Source organism: Mycteria americana, chromosome 2, assembly GCF_035582795.1.
Source record: "Mycteria americana isolate JAX WOST 10 ecotype Jacksonville Zoo and Gardens chromosome 2, USCA_MyAme_1.0, whole genome shotgun sequence".
Taxonomy (NCBI): domain Eukaryota; kingdom Metazoa; phylum Chordata; class Aves; order Ciconiiformes; family Ciconiidae; genus Mycteria; species Mycteria americana.
Genome location: NC_134366.1, coordinates 113,217,809 through 113,235,164, shown reverse-complemented (window position 1 = coordinate 113,235,164; position 17,356 = coordinate 113,217,809). Strand labels below are relative to the sequence as shown.

The following is a 17,356-nucleotide window of genomic DNA, read 5'->3' as shown; positions in this document are numbered from 1 at the left end:
TTCCCTGGCTCTTCAGCTGTGCAAAAAACTGGCTAGGAGTGCCAAAGGAAGGGCTCAGCTGTACCACCACACTCACCCTGAATGTCTTAGACTTATATGTGTTTAGTTTTCACATTATACTCACATAATAAAATTGTCTTTTAAAATTAATATTTGTAGAATAAGTATCCATTTGGGGTGGTATAAATCTTTTGTCCCCATCTTTTCCTACATCAAGCAATGTAAACTATACTGCCTGCCAATTTTTTCTTTTTAGTTTTTTTCCAATCAAAGCTGTATTTTACTTACATAAAAACGTGGTGGAAAAACATATTCCCTCCATCCTGTCAGACCAAATTTGCTCTCTGGCTTCAGATCACATGTGCTGAGTTTCATTTTATGGCAATTTTTTTATAGGCTAGTTATAAATCTTTGTGAATGGAGCATTTATAATGAAAATACTACAGGGCCAGGAAATATTGGCCACACTAAAGATCAGCAGAATTATAACAGCAACAAGATTGAACAGTACTGATCAGTCAGCCTCCAGTAGCATCCCATTTTCAAAGGCAGTATACTATCTCCACTTTATACACTTTTTGTCAATGTAAGTAATTTTTTCCTTCATTTCATTTTAGATACTGTAATAAGAAATTAGAAATTCACTATTTCACTTCAATTCTGTAGTATCAGTAAAATTGCATGAGGCCTGTATAGTGTTTTGTGGAATAGTGTATCCAAGGGGAAATGCCAACATGATTTGAAATGCAATAAATATTTAACACTGAGATATTCCATATCATCAAAGTGATATGCAATGTATAAATTTGCATTTTTGCATTGCATTTTTTAGTAAGATACTTTGTGCTAAATCACTAACAGATTTAGGGGTTGATTTTTTTTTTAACCAAGGTATCTGATAAGATCCATATTTTGACTGGGAATTTAGTTTGGCCATAATAAAAATGCAACAAAAACATTTTAAAGAAGGGAAAAATGAATGATGAGCTAAACAATTTGGTAAAGCAAGATTATAAATTACTCTGGTAGATGTAATTTTCAAGGATCTAAAAGAAAATTATACTGGAAATCTATTTATGCACAGAGATCAACAATCAGTTGACTCTCATAATGACTTGCTGCTCTACACAGGAATCAAAAGCAAAAGACAACAGCAAAGTGTGTAGCTTTACCTGCTTAAGTACAGTACAAAAATCATTACTTGAGACAAAGTAACTGAATCCACACAATTTTATCTTTCACATTTGTTTCTTTTATTACTACCTTTATATTCTTTCCACTTTTCAGTTATTCCAGGAGCAGGGTAATTTTTCTGAGTGTTTCCTTTTGTTGGTTTATTATGTCCCCATGACACAAAGTACTGTAAAGACTAAAATAATTTTCTTACTGGAGTTTTCCTTAGCTGTTTTCTCTTCCCCCCACTTCAGCCATTGCCATATGTACTTAGGATCAGAGCATTCTTTTCTTATTTCTTGCACTTTGCCATCATCTTATCATTTGTCAGCATTCTTATCCAATTCAAATGTTCCTTGAAGTGAAAGAAATTGTCACTTGCAGGAATTTGTGCTCTACCATTTTCTTTTTCTTTCCTTAGCATTACCAACATGGAATGTCTCAGCTTCGTGCAGTTTCTATTTAAAAAGCGCATTAAGTTTTGAGCTTGAATAGGAAAATGAAACTATCTGCATTTTCTATAAAAATGCTTAGTTTCTGTTTATGTCTGTGGTAAATGAAATAATATTGCTTTAATTTGGACAGGCACGAAATTCAGGAACAGTTATTATTCTCATAATAAACCTCACTTATACAATTTATGTAGAAATGGTTTATATTATTTTCTGGTTGACTGATTCTGTGGTTGAAAGGACAAATTAGGCCACGGATGCCAGCCACCTTGTACAAAGTACTCAGCCTTTTCAGGTAGCTTTATTAGGGCACTCATTTAAGATTGTATTTAGAGTCTTAAGTAACTTGTTGATCATTTTGACACATTTCAGTATTAAACTGCACACATTTCCTCTCAAAAGCTTTTCTTCAAGATTGTGATGCCTGTATCTTTCATTATAAAACAAAATCCTTGACCATTGTCACTTCTCTAACACACACACAAATTGTATCACCTATTTAATGATTCAGAAAAACTACAACTCTTCTAATATAGTGTGCCAGTCAGGAAGAACAGCTGAATGTTTTCTTTAACTGATTTAAAACAAGGTACTTTGTTTTCTTTCACAAAGCAAAATGACTGAAAATGAAGTATTGCATCACATGACAGAATAGTTTGGGTTGGAAGATGGCTCTGGAATTGATTCATCCTAACTGTGGCGATGGATGGCTATAAACTCTTCAGGAGGGACAGGCGAGGCAGGAGAAGTGGTGGGGTAGCCCTATATGTTAGGGAGAGTCTGGATAGTTTAGAGCTTGATGATGGTGACGATAGGGTGGAGTGTTTATGGGTAAGAATCAGGGGGAAGGCCAACAAGGCAGATATTGTGGTGGGAGTCTGTTATAGACCACCCAACCAGGATGAGGAGACAGATGAACTATTCTATAAGCAGCTGGGTGAAGCCTCACGATCGCTAGCCCTTGTTCTTGTGGGGGACTTCAACCTGCCGGATGTCTGCTGGAAATACAATACAGCAGAGAGGAAACAGTCCAGGAGGTTCCTGGAGCGTGTGGCAGATAACTTCCTGACACAGCTGGTGAGCGAGCCAACGAGGGAAGGTGCCCCGCTGGACCTCTTGTTCATGAACAGAGAAGGACTTGTGAGCCATGTGATGGGTGGAGACTGTCTTGGGCAGAGTGATCACGAAATGATAGAGTTTTTGATACGTGGAGAAGCGGCGAGGGGGGTCGGCAAAACTGCCACCTTAGACTTCCGGAGGGCGGACTTCGGCCTGTTTAGGAGACTGGTCAAGAGAGTCCCCTGGGAGGCAGCCCTTATGGGCAAAGGGGTCCAGGAAGGCTGGACATTCTTTAAGGAGGAAGTCCTAAAGGCACAACACCAGGCTGTCCCCAGGTGCCGAAAGATGAGCCAGCGGGGAAGAAGACCGGCCTGGCTGACTAGAGAGCTCTGGCTAGAACTCAGGAAAAAGAGGAGAGTCTATGACCTCTGGAAGAAGGGGCAGGCAACTCAGGAGGACTACAAAGGTGTAGCGAGGCTGTGCAGGGAGAAAACTAGAAGGGCCAAAGCTGAGCTAGAGCTCAACATGGCTGCTGCTGTAAAAGACAACAAAAAACACTTCTTCAAATACATTAGCAGCAAAAGGAGATCTAAGGAGAATTTCCAGCCCCTAGTAGACGGGGGAGGGAACACAGTGGCGAAGGATGAGGAAAAGGCTGAGGTACTTAATGCCTTCTTTGCCTCAGTCTTTAATAGCAGGGCCAATTGTTCTCTGGGTACCCAGCCCCCTGAGTTGGAAGATAGGGACAGGGACCAGAATGGAGCCCCCATAATCCAGGGGGAAATGGTTGGTGACCTGCTGCACCACTTAGACACTCACAAGTCTATGGGGCCTGATGAGATCCACCCGAGAGTACTGAAGGAACTGGCAGATGTGCTCACCAAGCCCCTTTCCATCATTTACCAGCAGTCCTGGATAACTGGGGAGGTCCCAGTTGACTGGAGATTAGCGAATGTGACGCCCATCTTCAAGAAGGGCCAGAAGGAGGACCTGGGAAACTACAGGCCTGTCAGCCTGACCTCGGTGCTGGGGAAGCTGATGGAGCAGATCATCCTGAATGCCATCACATGGCATGTAGAGGATAACCAAGGGATCAAGCCCAGCCAGCATGGGTTCAGGAAAGGCAGGTCCTGCTTGACCAACCTGTTCTCCTTCTACGACAAGGTGACCCACCTAGTGGACAAGAGAAAGGCTGTGGATGTTGTCTATCTAGACTTCAGTAAAGCCTTTGACACGGTTTCCCACAGCATTCTCCTGGAGAAACTCGCTGCTCATGGCTTGGACGGGTGTACTCTTTGCTGGGTAAAGAACTGGCTGGGTGGCCGGGCCCAAAGAGTGGTGGTGAATGGAGTTTACTCCAGTTGGCGGCCGGTCACAAGCGGTGTTCCCCAGGGCTCGGTGTTGGGGCCAGTTCTGTTTAACATCTTTATCAATGATCTGGACGAAGGGATCGAGTGCACCCTCAGTAAGTTTGCAGACGACACCAAGTTGTGTGGGAGTGTTGATCTGCTTGAGGGTAGGAAGGCTCTGCAGAGGGACCTGGACAGGCTGGATCGATGGGCCGAGGTCAATTGTATGGGGTTCAACAAGGCTAAGTGCAAGGTCCTGCACTTGGGTCACAACAACCCCAGGCAATGCTACAGGCTTGGGGAAGAGTGGCTGGAAAGCTGCCCAGCAGAGAAGCACCTGGGAGTGTTGGTTAACAGTCGGCTGAATATGAGCCAGCAGTGTGCCCAGGCGGCCAAGAAAGCCAATGGCATCCTGGCTTGTATCAGAAATAGTGTGGCCAGCAGGAGTAGGGAAGTGATCGTGCCTCTGTACTCAGCACTGGTGAGGCCCCACCTCGAATCCTGTGTTCAGTTTTGGGCCCCTCACTACAAGAGAGACATTGAGGAGCTGGAGCGTGTCCAGAGAAGGGCAACGAAGCTGGTGAAAGGTCTAGAGCACAAGTCTTCTGAGGAGCGGCTGAGGGAACTGGGGTTGTTTAGCCTGGAGAAAAGGAGGCTGAGGGGAGACCTTATCGCTCTCTACAACTACCTGAAAGGAGGTTGTAGCGAGGTGGGTGTTGGTCTCTTCTCCCATGTAACAAGTGATAGGACAAGAGGAAATGGCCTCAAGTTGTGCCAGGGGAGGTTTAGACTGGATATTAGGAAATTTTACTTCCCAGAAAGGGTTATCAAGCATTGGAACAGACTGCCCAGGGAAGTGGTTGAGTCGCCATCCCTGGAGGTATTTAAAAGACATTTGGATGAGGTGCTTAGGGACATGGTTTAGTGGTGGCCTTGGTAGCGTTAGGTTTACGGTTGGACTCGATGATCTTAAAGGTCTTTTCCAACCTATACGATTCTGTGATTCTGTGCTTGCTCAATGCAGGGCTAGTGTAGATCAGGGTTCCCTGGTAAATACTTTAAAATCAATAAACTAAAAATTGAAAGTATCACTGCTGAAAATTTCACTTCTGTATAATCTGCGAAATCAAACTTAGAAACCCTTTTTTCTTCTGGAAAATTCTGTTTGTTTTGAAGCAAAGTTGGACCTTTGCCTAATTTCGTGTTAAGTGAGAACATGATTATGCCTCCTTCAACTGTGTTGGCATAGTTAAGGAGCTGGACTCCGAACAGAGGGAGAGAGGAGGCTGGTTTCATATTGAAACATTAGCACAAGTGTAAAAAGCTGTAAAGCTTAAATCAATTAATCTCTGTAAGGACCACTGCAGTCTGTACATGGAAGACAACATAAGAAAGCTAAGTACAAGCTTACTGTCTTTATCTGCATGTTGGCTCAGACTACAGAACTAAAAAAATTGTTACTCCAGTCAGGTACTTTCTTTTATTTAATTTCTCTGTAGTTCAGGCATGCAGGCATACAATTATATATTACAAATAGAAAAGCACACGTCGAAGAGATGTAATATATAAAATAGATTACTGTTCCCAAACATGTCATATTTTGGCTGCAGGAATGCAGGCAGAAAGGGGAAAGACTATTGGGTAATGTGAGACGTGTCCAAGTAACTTTCTTTTCCATCTTCTAGGTGGAAATGTTAGGTAACAGGTGTTTATATATATGTCTCCTCCCTTTATAAACCCACAGAGGCATAGAAAGCTGGTACTATGAATAAAAAGATGCATTACTAGAAAAAATCCTCAATGGAAAAAGATAATCAATTAAAAGTAGAGAGCAAGGTAAACCTAGTCATCTTTGAGAAAGACGTGGTTGATGTTCTGATATTTCTACGACAGGAGCTACATCAGCTTGTGATAGCCTAAGTAAGTAATATACAGTTTAAATGCAATAGGAGAAGTATTTAAAAACACCAGCTGGAAAAACACAACCACAATTAAACCAACCTGACATTTAGTCAATACATTAGTTTTAGTTATGTGATTCAAGATACTGCTTTTAAATACTTGCTGTTTTAGGTAGGGGTACAGATGAAATAATGTTCATTTTTTCTGTACGTAATGTTTCCAAGCAATTCACATTATTCATAGGTATTGAAACAGTTATCACTATTGCAAAGCCCTAAGGACATGCATTTTCTTTATTTCAAAATATTGACATGTAAATGTACTCTTCATAAAACTCCAGCATTCTTGTGCCAAAAAGTTGAAAACTTTTTCCTTAAGACTCAAAAATTTGACATATTGTAAATTTACTGGTTTTAAACTGCCATTCCTGCAATCTTTTCTGCATGCACATGTAACATTTCTTCTTTTCTAGAGGAGGACTTGATGACAATGCCAAAAACTTTTAAGATAAATAATAGTCTTCAAATTCCGGAAAGTGATAGGGTTCTGTAACAAGTATATTCTACTCAGATACTTACTACTCTGGATGCTGGCCAAAAAAAACCCCAAACTATTATTAATTTCATTTCAAATTCTAAAGAAAATTAAAACACTTTTTAATTGAGAATAAAAAGGAAATATTTTTAAGGGGGGGGGGTGTTTACCTTCACTCTCCTTATATATTTCCTATATATTTTTAATAATTTTTAAAAATTATTTTTATTCAAAATTATTTCTAATAAAAAAACTAAATTATTTTCTTAAAAACCTATCTCAAAAAATATGTTTCCTAATATTCATTTTCCCTTCAGAAAGATAAATATTTGATGAAATGAAACCCAAAATTATTTTAGAAAATATAAAAGTTGGAACCCAGCTGTGCTCCCTGGAGTTTTAATTCCAACTGTAGTTAAATTCAAGGGAAAATTTGTATTTCTTTATTTGGAACTGAAATGGGCCCCCAGTTTCACTTTCAATAAGTATATGGAAATCAATACGCTGTAATGTAGTTTATGCTATTTTTCAGTTTCCATCTGCTCCCTTCCATTGCATCTTTTTGTGAGTGACAGCATAATAATTGCTGTACCAATTAATGCCCTTCCAATCCAACTGCATCGTTACTGCAAAATAAATGTTTTGCTTTGTAGCAGTTTGTCCTGCTATGAAACTTTGCTTTAGTTATTCCAATCATCTAACAGCAGAAAAGGAGAAGTTGCTTTGTCATCAACAGCTCAATAGAGTACACTGTATATTCAATACGGAGAGTTGGCAGAATTTTAACCAGTATCAATTTATAAATAGGATAACAGCAATCATTTATTTTCTGCCTTAAATGAAAGTATCCTTTTTGATGCAATAATAGCCACTTAACTGATTTGAGATTGTGGTAGGGTTTTTTTGAGGAACATTTCCTTTATCCAGAATAAAATGTGGAGTCTCTTTCTTTGCAACAAAAGCTCTTAGAGGATAAAAGCTTCCATCTGAAATAAGCAGTCATAATAATTTATTTTCTTGCAGTAAGTGTTTCATTTTCCCTAGTGGGCTTTCAGTGCATAGCTACAGTGCCTTTCCCATTTTGTTCTGTGTCTCAACAAAAATTCTGCAAAGAAAGAATATTAGAGGTTGAAGCATCTCGAGACACTCTTCCCCATCAAAACCATATCCTCAGTACAATCTGTGGGCCTCCTCTGGTATAAATAGGAGCTTTCACTGCTGTTGGGAGAGTCCTTAGAGAACATAAATCTAGATTAAAGGCCGGTACTAGTTTTGTGAACTTTTCTGGCTGAAGGGCCACACTTATTGTCCAGTGAGAATTGTGTGAGGAAACAATATACAACTAACTCCTTCTTACTAACATTTAATTCCTGAAACATCTGTTAGCTAATTGGGTTTTTTCCACCTCCTTGCACCATCCTTTGTGGAGAAAACCTCATCGTCTCTGTTTCACTGGTTTCCAGACTGTTCTGTTTATTGTGAACAACAGAATTTTCCAATGAATATTTCTAAAAAGAAAAGATTGCTTTACAATGCAACAAGTGATTCACTTTATTTGGTCTTAGCTTGCACTGATTGATTCATAGAAATTTGTTTTGAAGAACTGTGTTTTTCCATAACATTTATAGAAACATCTATAGCAATCACAGAGCTCTTGTCCTCATGAAGTCTCAGAGCACTCCCAAGTACAAATATATAAAACATAATACTAATAAAGATATCCAATTGGCTTTAATTTAATGACTTCCATTTTGTGCTCATAATCTTGGGAATGGAAATGCCAAATTTTATTTTCAAAAATAACGTTTATTATTATTACCTAGAAAAGTAAAACTGCATTAGAAGAACATAATTTTGTTTATAAAGTCATCTGTTCAGAGGTTAAGAAATCCCAGATGAAAGCTTGCTGTGCAGCTGCAAAAGTCTGCTTCTTTATTTTACCTAATGACTATCTAATATGAGGTACGTAAAAGGCCTGCAACAGAAGCTGAAACACAGGAGTCTCTGTTTCTATTAATTTTTAATCATTGTACTGCAAAAATATACACTTCTATTAGATCTTGTGTTAGAAAAGCTTAGCCACAGGGTTTCAAAAGTGATCCTGCATCAGAGAAGTGAGTAGTCTAGTGGTGATAGCATTCACCTGCATTTGGTTGCATATTGCTCACAGGTCATCATTCCCCAAACAAACTATCTGGCACCAAAGCCAGTCTGAGAAAAACCCTGCCATCTCTTACCCTTGGCTGCTTGTTCCTGCTCCTCGGCTGTGCCAGTACGGCAATTTGTAGGGCTCTTGCAAACCAGATGACCAAAGTGCTTCAGTCTACAAAGCAGCCTTTCAGTCGCAATGGCACAACTGAGGGACCGTGAACAGCAGTGTGGGCAGAGAGGAGAAAGGGAACATTTTCAGCTGATTTTTCCATTACAGAAAGTGTAATGTCGAACCTTACCCACAGGCAGAGGGGAATTTTAACACAGGACTTGTACATCATAGATGAGTGCTCTAACCGAAGAATATCAGATGAGAGATTCCCTTGAATTCTTGTGTTGGAAAAGGAAAGCGTGACCTTTTTTTTCATTTAGAAAAGAAAAAGGGTTGGCACCTGCCTTCTGGTTAAGAATTTGAATTCTGAATCCGAAACAAAGAGAAACATCTCCCAAGAAGCAGCAGCAAGGGAGCTGTTAAAGCTTATCACTGGATCTCTTCTCTTCTTTTTTTTTTCTTTTTTTTTCTCTTTTTTTTCTCTTTTAATTTAGCTGAGCACTGCAAGTTTTCTCTTAGAAGTTGTGATCGATCTACTTACATGTACATCTGTCACTGCTGTTACTAGGAAACCATTGGGTTTTTCCTCTAAAGAATTGTTATAAATAAGCACCATGTCATGAAATAAGATCCTTGTGTATACTGCTTCTGTTTCTAACATAATTAAGATCAGGAAAAATCTAATTTTGGTGTAATTTGCCAGGTTACATTAAATTATCTTGATGAATCATTCATACCTAATTGCTTTGGACTACAGCTTCATTGCATTCTATGATCCTGAGAGTAATTTAAATAAAGGATGAAGTAGGCTTAATAATACCTTTCCAAGGTCCTGTCCTAGAAAAGAAAAGAAAAAAAAAAAAAAAAACCAAACCCAAACCATTTCATATGTAAGCCACAGGAAAAAAAATCCCCCAGTTCTACTGGTGTCTTCAGGTCACAAAGTGTGTGTTAATCAAATTCCTCTTATGCTGACTTCAGAAGAACCATTAGAGAAGGGTTAGTTTTGTATTCCTGAAAACAGCTGTGGTACCAAAGAGCTGCAAAATCCACAAACATCATTCTTCTTCTCTCTTAACCTTTTAAGACCCAAATATGACACAGAAAATACTATTGAAACAAGATGCTTAGAAAGCTGTGGAACTTAAATTCTTTGCTGCAAAAACTTTTCCTGTATCTTTAGTTTCAAAATCCTTACTGCTGACATAAAGCATAACTGTGGAGATGCTGCAGTACCTAAGAATCCATAAGGCTGATCAGCTGTATGAGTATTAAAACAATATTTAGGAGGAATGCAAATAAAAGAATCTATTATCATTTAGAATTTCCAGTATGGGATATACTAAGTTTAAAAAAAAAGCTGAACACAACCTTAAATTTTGGAAATTTACTACTTAGAAGCCTTAAGCCAACTTGGAACCATAGGACTATTCCACTATTTTACCACCCTTATTTTTTGATTCATTTTATTTAAATATACTAATATAATTCATTCTTTTAAAAAAAAATGTAAGTTGAAAGTAAACATATTTCATAGAGCCATTCTTTCCTAAACTCACAAATTCTCTGTTACCCATAGCTTTCTCATTTCACTTGAAACAATGTTCTCTATTCTTTTTGTTGTTATTTCCATAGGTTGATGTCATACTGTTCAGCTCGAGCCTTGACTAGGTGTCTTAGATCTTTCGGCTCTGTTGAGTGTGTCTTTTAATCTTTTGGATCTGAGACTCTCTTTCTCTGACTACATATCCTAGCAGTCAGGGAAGAAGTCACTTATCCTCATTAACCCCTTTGGTTACAGAATGGCTAAAATCAGCCCTATTGTGAGATTTAGCAGCTACAAATTTTCCTTTAAAGAACAGTAAAGGAAGTGCTAACAGATGAGGTACACATCCAGGAAACAGAAGACCTGAATTTAATTTCCTTTTTAACCTTAATAGGTTCAAATTCATCTTCTATATTGTAAGAGACTGCCTTAATACCTTGGCTAGAAATTAGTTTAGTAGGGGCACTCTTCATCACTGTATTAAAGCTGCACTATTCCACAGAATTGAATTCGATATTAATTATATGAGATACAGCACATGATACAAATAGGCCTGAGTTTAGGGAACTCCATTGTTTGGCAAGTGTCTTTGCTCCTGCTTATTGTCACAGGGACTATTTGTGTGTTTTACTTTTTTTTTATAAAAGACAAAGAGAATTGAGGAAAATGGTACCTTTACATATTTTATTTATCTTTATTGGTAAGAAAGAAAAATTTAACAAAGCCAATCACATAGCTGGAATAGCAGTTCCCTATGGCCCTTAAGATATATATAATTCTAGCTTCTGGGTAAAAAGAAAACAAGATCTTACATCCTTAGAAGGAAAAATGCCAGATTTGGAACACAAAATTAAAACCTACAATCATGCAACTTTCTATATTTAGGTTTGCATTAAATTAAAAAAAAAATCTAACAGTAATCGTGAAGCACATCCCAAATAAAAGTAAAAATGTATGAAAGCCTCGCTTAATATCATGGTTAAAAGTTGGGCAAAGCAATAAAACATTTAAGACTATTCTCAAACAATGTATTATCAATGCTTTTGCTTTGCAGCTCAGACCTCACAGCCACCATACTTTTTAATTCAGTTTGATGCAAAAGCTTCTCGAAGCAGAAAACATTTAAGCCTGGCATCTCAGTCAGGTTTTGATAGCCAATGTCAATTAACCAAGTGAATGAATAGTAAAAATACACATACAAAATTCATCCTGCTTGGTCATGCTATGAAAGGGATTTTTATGACCATTAGCATGCCACTGGGAATTCAGTCTCTAGTTTTATTGTCTCTAGTGTCACTGAGATATATTTTTACTCTATTTTTCATTTAGTTGGGGTTTTTTCTCTCTTGGTCCCAGTATCGCTCTGCCAGACTCATCTTCAGGGGGATCACAGTTTTTTTCATGAAGCAGTCAGTAACATGTTATAGCCTAACTTTTCCAAATACAAGTTAAAATGAAGTTTTGCCAAATCAAATCAACATAATTCTTGGTTCCAGCACTACTGGGGCAGTCTAGAAAGCTGCTAGCTGTTTTGAAATGTTTCAATGTGAGGTGAGTTCTTCAGAGTTTGAGTCTATACTTTGTTACAGATATTGTTTAATAGCTCTGTGGTTGAAGGAAAAATAAGATTTTGCATTTCTACATATAATACATGTGTTAAAGACATTTTTAAAAGCATTATCCAAAACCATTTTAAATCCAGGCTTTAATACACATTTCCAAAAAATGGAGAATATGTGTTGCATGAAGATACACACTTTGGACCTTAACTTTTTGTTACTAATTAAATCCCAATTTCAGAAGGGAATTTTGAGATAGGCGAATGATTGGGATACAGAATCAGGCCATAGGAGTCATCTTCTAAGTTTGGTTATTGGCTTTTTAATAGCTTTTCACATGTGGTTTCCCATCTCTCTGGCTGTGAGTGAACAAGCCATGGTTATATGAGATTCACAAGCCTGTCTGAGGAAAGATCTCGCACATTGTCTTCCCAGCCAGTATTCTTCCAAACAGCCATATCCCACCTCCAGTTCATTTTGAAATTACAATGATGTTGTGTTTACCTGACAAACTGGCATCCTATTCAAAAGACAGTAAGTACATGAAGCAGCGTTTGTGTGACAAATCCCTTTGAAACCACTGGCATTACTTCCACCACTTAAGCAGTGTTTCAGACAAATAAGAAGTGCATTAGTTCTTCATCAGCTCTAACTAACAAATACAGCTGAGATTTATAGAGTAGGAAATACATAGATGTGATATTCTGCAATTTAAAAAAAAAAAAAAAAATCTGTCCCTAAATTATGCCTGTGTTGGGTCTGGGATCTTCTGCCTCAGCTGGGTATCCATTGCCCGCTCCTGCCTTGGGCATGGGCAAAACCCTTCTCTGCAACCCCAGCAAGGCCTGATGTGGCACATCTGTTTTCCGGGCACACCACGGGGCAGTACTATGTCAGCCTGTCGGAGTCCCCGTCCATGGCGAAAGGCTTCGAGTAAATTAAAATTAAATTAAAGCCCAGTTACATCTTTTGTGTCCATGTCCCCCCCCCCCCAGGTCACAGCCTCGGCTCAGCGAAGGTGTCGCGGGCACAGACATTTCCCAGCTACGCCTCGGAGCAGGGCGAGGAGCACCAGCAGTCCCTCTCACTGGCCAGCAGCTACGCCTTCAGCTACGGCTCGGGCCTGGTGCAATGACAGCTGGGGGCAGCCGGTCGAGAGAGACAGTCAAGCCTGGAGAGTGCCACCAGGGCCGGGGAGCCACCGGCCCCCTCCGCACCTACCATTTGCCGTGAAAACTGATGCCTACCAGCTCCAGCCGGGTCACCACCAAGGCGGAAACCTGGAGAGGCGGCTTCCCCGAAGCAGAGGCTAAGTCTTTATTTATTTATTTTGCCATTCCTTTTGTCGATAAGTTCAGGAAGAAGGGGGGGGGGGGGGAGGGGGAGGCGTTCGTGTTGTGAGAAAGTGGTGGAAACAAACGAAACTGTGTTGGTGTGAAGGTTTCTGCATGACCGGAGAAGGCCCATTCTGGGGCTCCATTGCTATGGCGCATTCAACATCAGGGCCTTTCTACCTGCCTCCACCAGCAGGCTGGCCCATCTTCACCCATAATGTTTTTAGGTCCTTGCCGCAGCCCACTGATTCCCACTGGAGTCACTGAAATGTCACCAATTCAAGATGCAGCGTCAGCACCGTGGGGGTCACCTTCAGACCCAAGCGAGTTCGTTCATTACCCTAGAGGGTGGTCGGGCGTTTTTCAAGCTAGATGCCAACAGATACTAGAGTAGCAGGCTAATAGTTTGTTGGGAATAGAGTTCAATGTGTTAAGGTAAGGTTATTGCTCTAATCTTAAATTCCCAGGGCACAAATTCATCCCTTACTAATAGGCGCATAATTCTCACAATGCCCCTGAGAGCTGTGAATGTCCATATCAGCACTACAGTCTCATCCTCAGAACTGCTGTGAAGTCTTCTTATTTGCAAATTATTTCGGTAACCATGCCTGCAAGCCTAACTTTAAAAAGTGGGAAAACTGTTCTTCAGACAAATAAAAGCGGGCCGCATCCCTGGCTGGTGACTGCCTGTGCCACGGCTGGGCCAGATACGGTAGAGCTGAGCTCTGGTCTTGTCTTTCTGGTCAGCATTACTTTGATTTTCTGTGTTTCCTTCTCAGATTTCTGTTTTAGATGCACATTGTATCTTGTATGATCACGTGTCAAGCATCGGTTTACTTTGAAAAGGAGGATGAGTACATCTCAATGGAAATTTTGTCTTTGGAAGACGTCTTTAAAAAAATGAACTGTAGTAGGTGTGTTTGTAATCAGTAATGAGGGAATAAGTTGGAAGGCATACCTGTAGGTGGGCAACAAGTTTTATCTATCCTGAACATTTAGATTTTTGTAAGTGGTATCAAATATTTCTGTACTTCTCACGATGCCCTGAAATGTTTGAAATTGTGGGGAGAAAAATCTGCCCTCTTGCTACGATCTGAGCAGCCTTGTATTCTGTTCCCAGTGTGAAATAATTGCCATGATTACTAGAGGGATTCGTCTCATTAGTTGTTTCTCAGGACAGGTTGAGGAAGTGTATCAAGGAGGAGACACATAGACTTTTTTCCAATGAAACAATCAGTTTTATGTACCATAATTTAACTGAAAAAGTGCTGTTGGGTTGTTTTATATATACACACATATATATATATATGTATTAAAAAGTATGAAAGAAACTTCTGCTTTTGACTAAACATTTACTGATACAGTATGTCCAGCTTTTCTCCAACCATTTTCCAGGCTAAGAGACCTTGCAGACTTACAGCTTTCTACACCTCAGTGAACAGCTGCTGAATAAAAAGGCCTTGTGATCGGCTTGAATGAAACACTTCTATCCCACCACAATCAGCTTTATTTATTTTTTGTCTTTTTCCCTGTCTCATTCACTACCTCTTTTCCTTCTCACAGTGCTGCCATACTCAGGAATAGAACGGCTCCCTACAGAGAGTATCTTGATGAGCTAAAATGAAAAACTGCTCTCCCACACTGTCAGGGAGCTGTACCTATGGTGCTCTCTGAGCTGTACCCATCAAGGAAGCTTCATTCACACTTTCATTTAAGAAAAAAATTTGGTTGACATTTTGCTTTGGGAAAATTTCCAGTTTGCAAATGTTACAAGCAAAATGTGATACAAAAGGATAGATACTCTGCTGGTGTCATTCTATTATTCAATGCAGCTTTGCCAAATACAAGCCTTTAGAGGAACTGGCCAGTTATTATTACTCCTATGCAACTATGATTCTTTCACTTGCCCTAAAATTATATATTTTCTTTAAAATTCCTTAGATTAAGTTTCCAATATCTTCTGCAGTTTTCTATGCTGTGTCTGTGTAACTATTTTCCTCTGTGACTTGAATACTAGTCATTTAATACTTACATATTCTACATAGTCCAAAAGTGGGGAAAAGGCAAAACAGGAGAGTATCAGAACTGCTTTATAGTTCCAGTGCCCATATACTTTAAGAACCTATCTAAGTCATAAAGCTAGTGCTTTAGCTATGTTTAGATAAAAAGCATAAGATCTATATAGTGTGCTCTTTCCATTTCCTGGGGAACGGTTGCTGTCTGTCACAGATGGTTTTGTCTTCCTATACAGTGCATGAATATTGTCTAGTTAATGAAAATGTAAATGCTATTTCCAAACAAAACACAAAAAGGAGGGGGGGAGGATGGGAGGGTAGGGGGATTGGCCATGTACAGGAGTTTTACTAAATATTTTGTTTTCATTACACAATGCAACTATCCTCTCAACTCATACGTTTATAAACATCTGTGAAGTCCCATCTTGTAGCAATAGGCAGAAAACTGAACTCCAGGACAAAGCTAGAAAACGCAACTAACAAAAAGCAAACCTGACCTATTGGGAACCTATTTCTTGTACAGAGTAAACACAACCACACTGGAAGTTGAAAATAAGGATACAACTTCAGTGTTCTGTAACACAGTCTAAGAAAACTGGGCACCTGAAGCACAAAGGTATTCAGCAGCCAGTGGATGTTGCCATTAGTGCCACTCCAGAACAGCAGATGATATCACTGTAACATTTGTGTATTCTCATAGCTTCCAGAAATGTCCCTCAGAAAAGTTCCATGAGAACCAGGCAGGCGCTGCACCAGCAGTTTGCCAGAAAATTCTGTTTTCACAGAATTGCTTTAATTCCTGGCATATGCCTGTCGATAATCTAAGTGATTCCCCGCTGAGACTACTTTGTACAGCTCCTAGTGCTTCCGCCAGAAGGAAAACTCTCTTTTGGCACACATGGTAGAGCTGCCTGCCTAGAGACTACAAGGGCCTTTAAATAGGCCCAGGGACCCCATGGGTCCCTGTTCAAGTCTCGGCTTTCTTCATGTGCAAGGCACATCTACTCCTCACCCAAGAGGAGCTCTCTGTTTTCAGCTAATGAGCTGTGAAGAGGTGGAGGGCAAGAAAATGTCTTCAGTGGTAATCAGGTGCAACTGGTACAAATGGAACTTAGCATTAGTACATTATAAAATAGAAGAAATAATATAAGGCTATCACTTTCATTTTCATTCTGAGGATGTGTTATGAATATATAACTGTAACCATGATTTAAGTTTTTTAAGAATGACCCTTGATAACAATATATTCACCCCTATGAACAAATAACATAAGCATTACTAAATATAGTTACTAATATATCTTAACTGTGAATATTATAGATTGATGCATGCTGGTACTTTTGATTTTGTAGTCACTTGGTGCAGAAAAGGAGAAATTGGAGGAGACTGGTAATAAATCATCAAATGGTGCTAAGACAGAATCACAGAATCATAAAAACATAGAATGGTTTGGGTTGGAAGGGACTTTAGAGATCATCTAGTTCCGATCCCCCTGCCATGGGCAGGGACACCTTCCACTTGACCATGTTGCTCAAAGCCCCATCCAGCCTGACCTTGAACACTTCCAGGGATAGGGCATCCACAGCTTCTCTGGGCAACCTGTTCCAGTGTCTCACCACCCTCATAGTGAAGAATTTCTTCCTTATAGCTAATCTAAATCTACCCTCTTTCAGTTTAAAACCATTACCCCTTGTCCTATCACTACATGCCCTTGTAAAAAGTTCCTCTCCAGCTTTCTTGTAGGCCCCCTTCAGGTACTGGAAGGCTGCTATAAGGTCTCCCTGGAGCCTCCTCTTCTCCAGGCTGAACAAGCCCAACGCTCTTAGCCTGTCTTCATAGGAGAGGTGCTCCAGCCCTCTGATCATCTTTATGGCCCTCCTCTGGACTTGCTCCAACAGGTCCATGTCCTTCTTATGTTGGATGCCCCAGAGCTGAACACACTACTCCAGGTAGGGTCACACGAAAGTGGAGTAGAGGGGGAGAATCACCTGCTGGTCACACTTCTTTTGATGCAGCCCAGGATACGGCTGGCTTTCTGGGCTGCAAATGCACCTTGCTGGGTCATGGTGAGCTTCTCATCAACCAACACCCCCAAGTCCTTCTCCTCAGGGCTGCTCTCAATCCATTCTCCTCCCAGCCTGTATTTGTGCTTGGGATTGCCCCAACCCAT

At 39.9% G+C, this 17,356-nt stretch overlaps 1 protein-coding gene across 1 annotated transcript in view; it reads left to right on the top strand.

The window, feature by feature from the left end:
• The window catches only part of DOK6 (docking protein 6), a 264,406-nt gene extending 251,216 nt beyond the window's left edge, over positions 1-13,190 (top strand). The window contains exon 8 of the mRNA XM_075494295.1: positions 12,833-13,190. Coding sequence (XP_075350410.1) covers positions 12,833-12,972 — 140 coding nt within the window. The 3' untranslated portion in view covers positions 12,973-13,190. The remainder of the gene's footprint in view (positions 1-12,832) is intronic.
• The last annotated feature ends 4,166 nt before the right edge of the window (positions 13,191-17,356 follow it).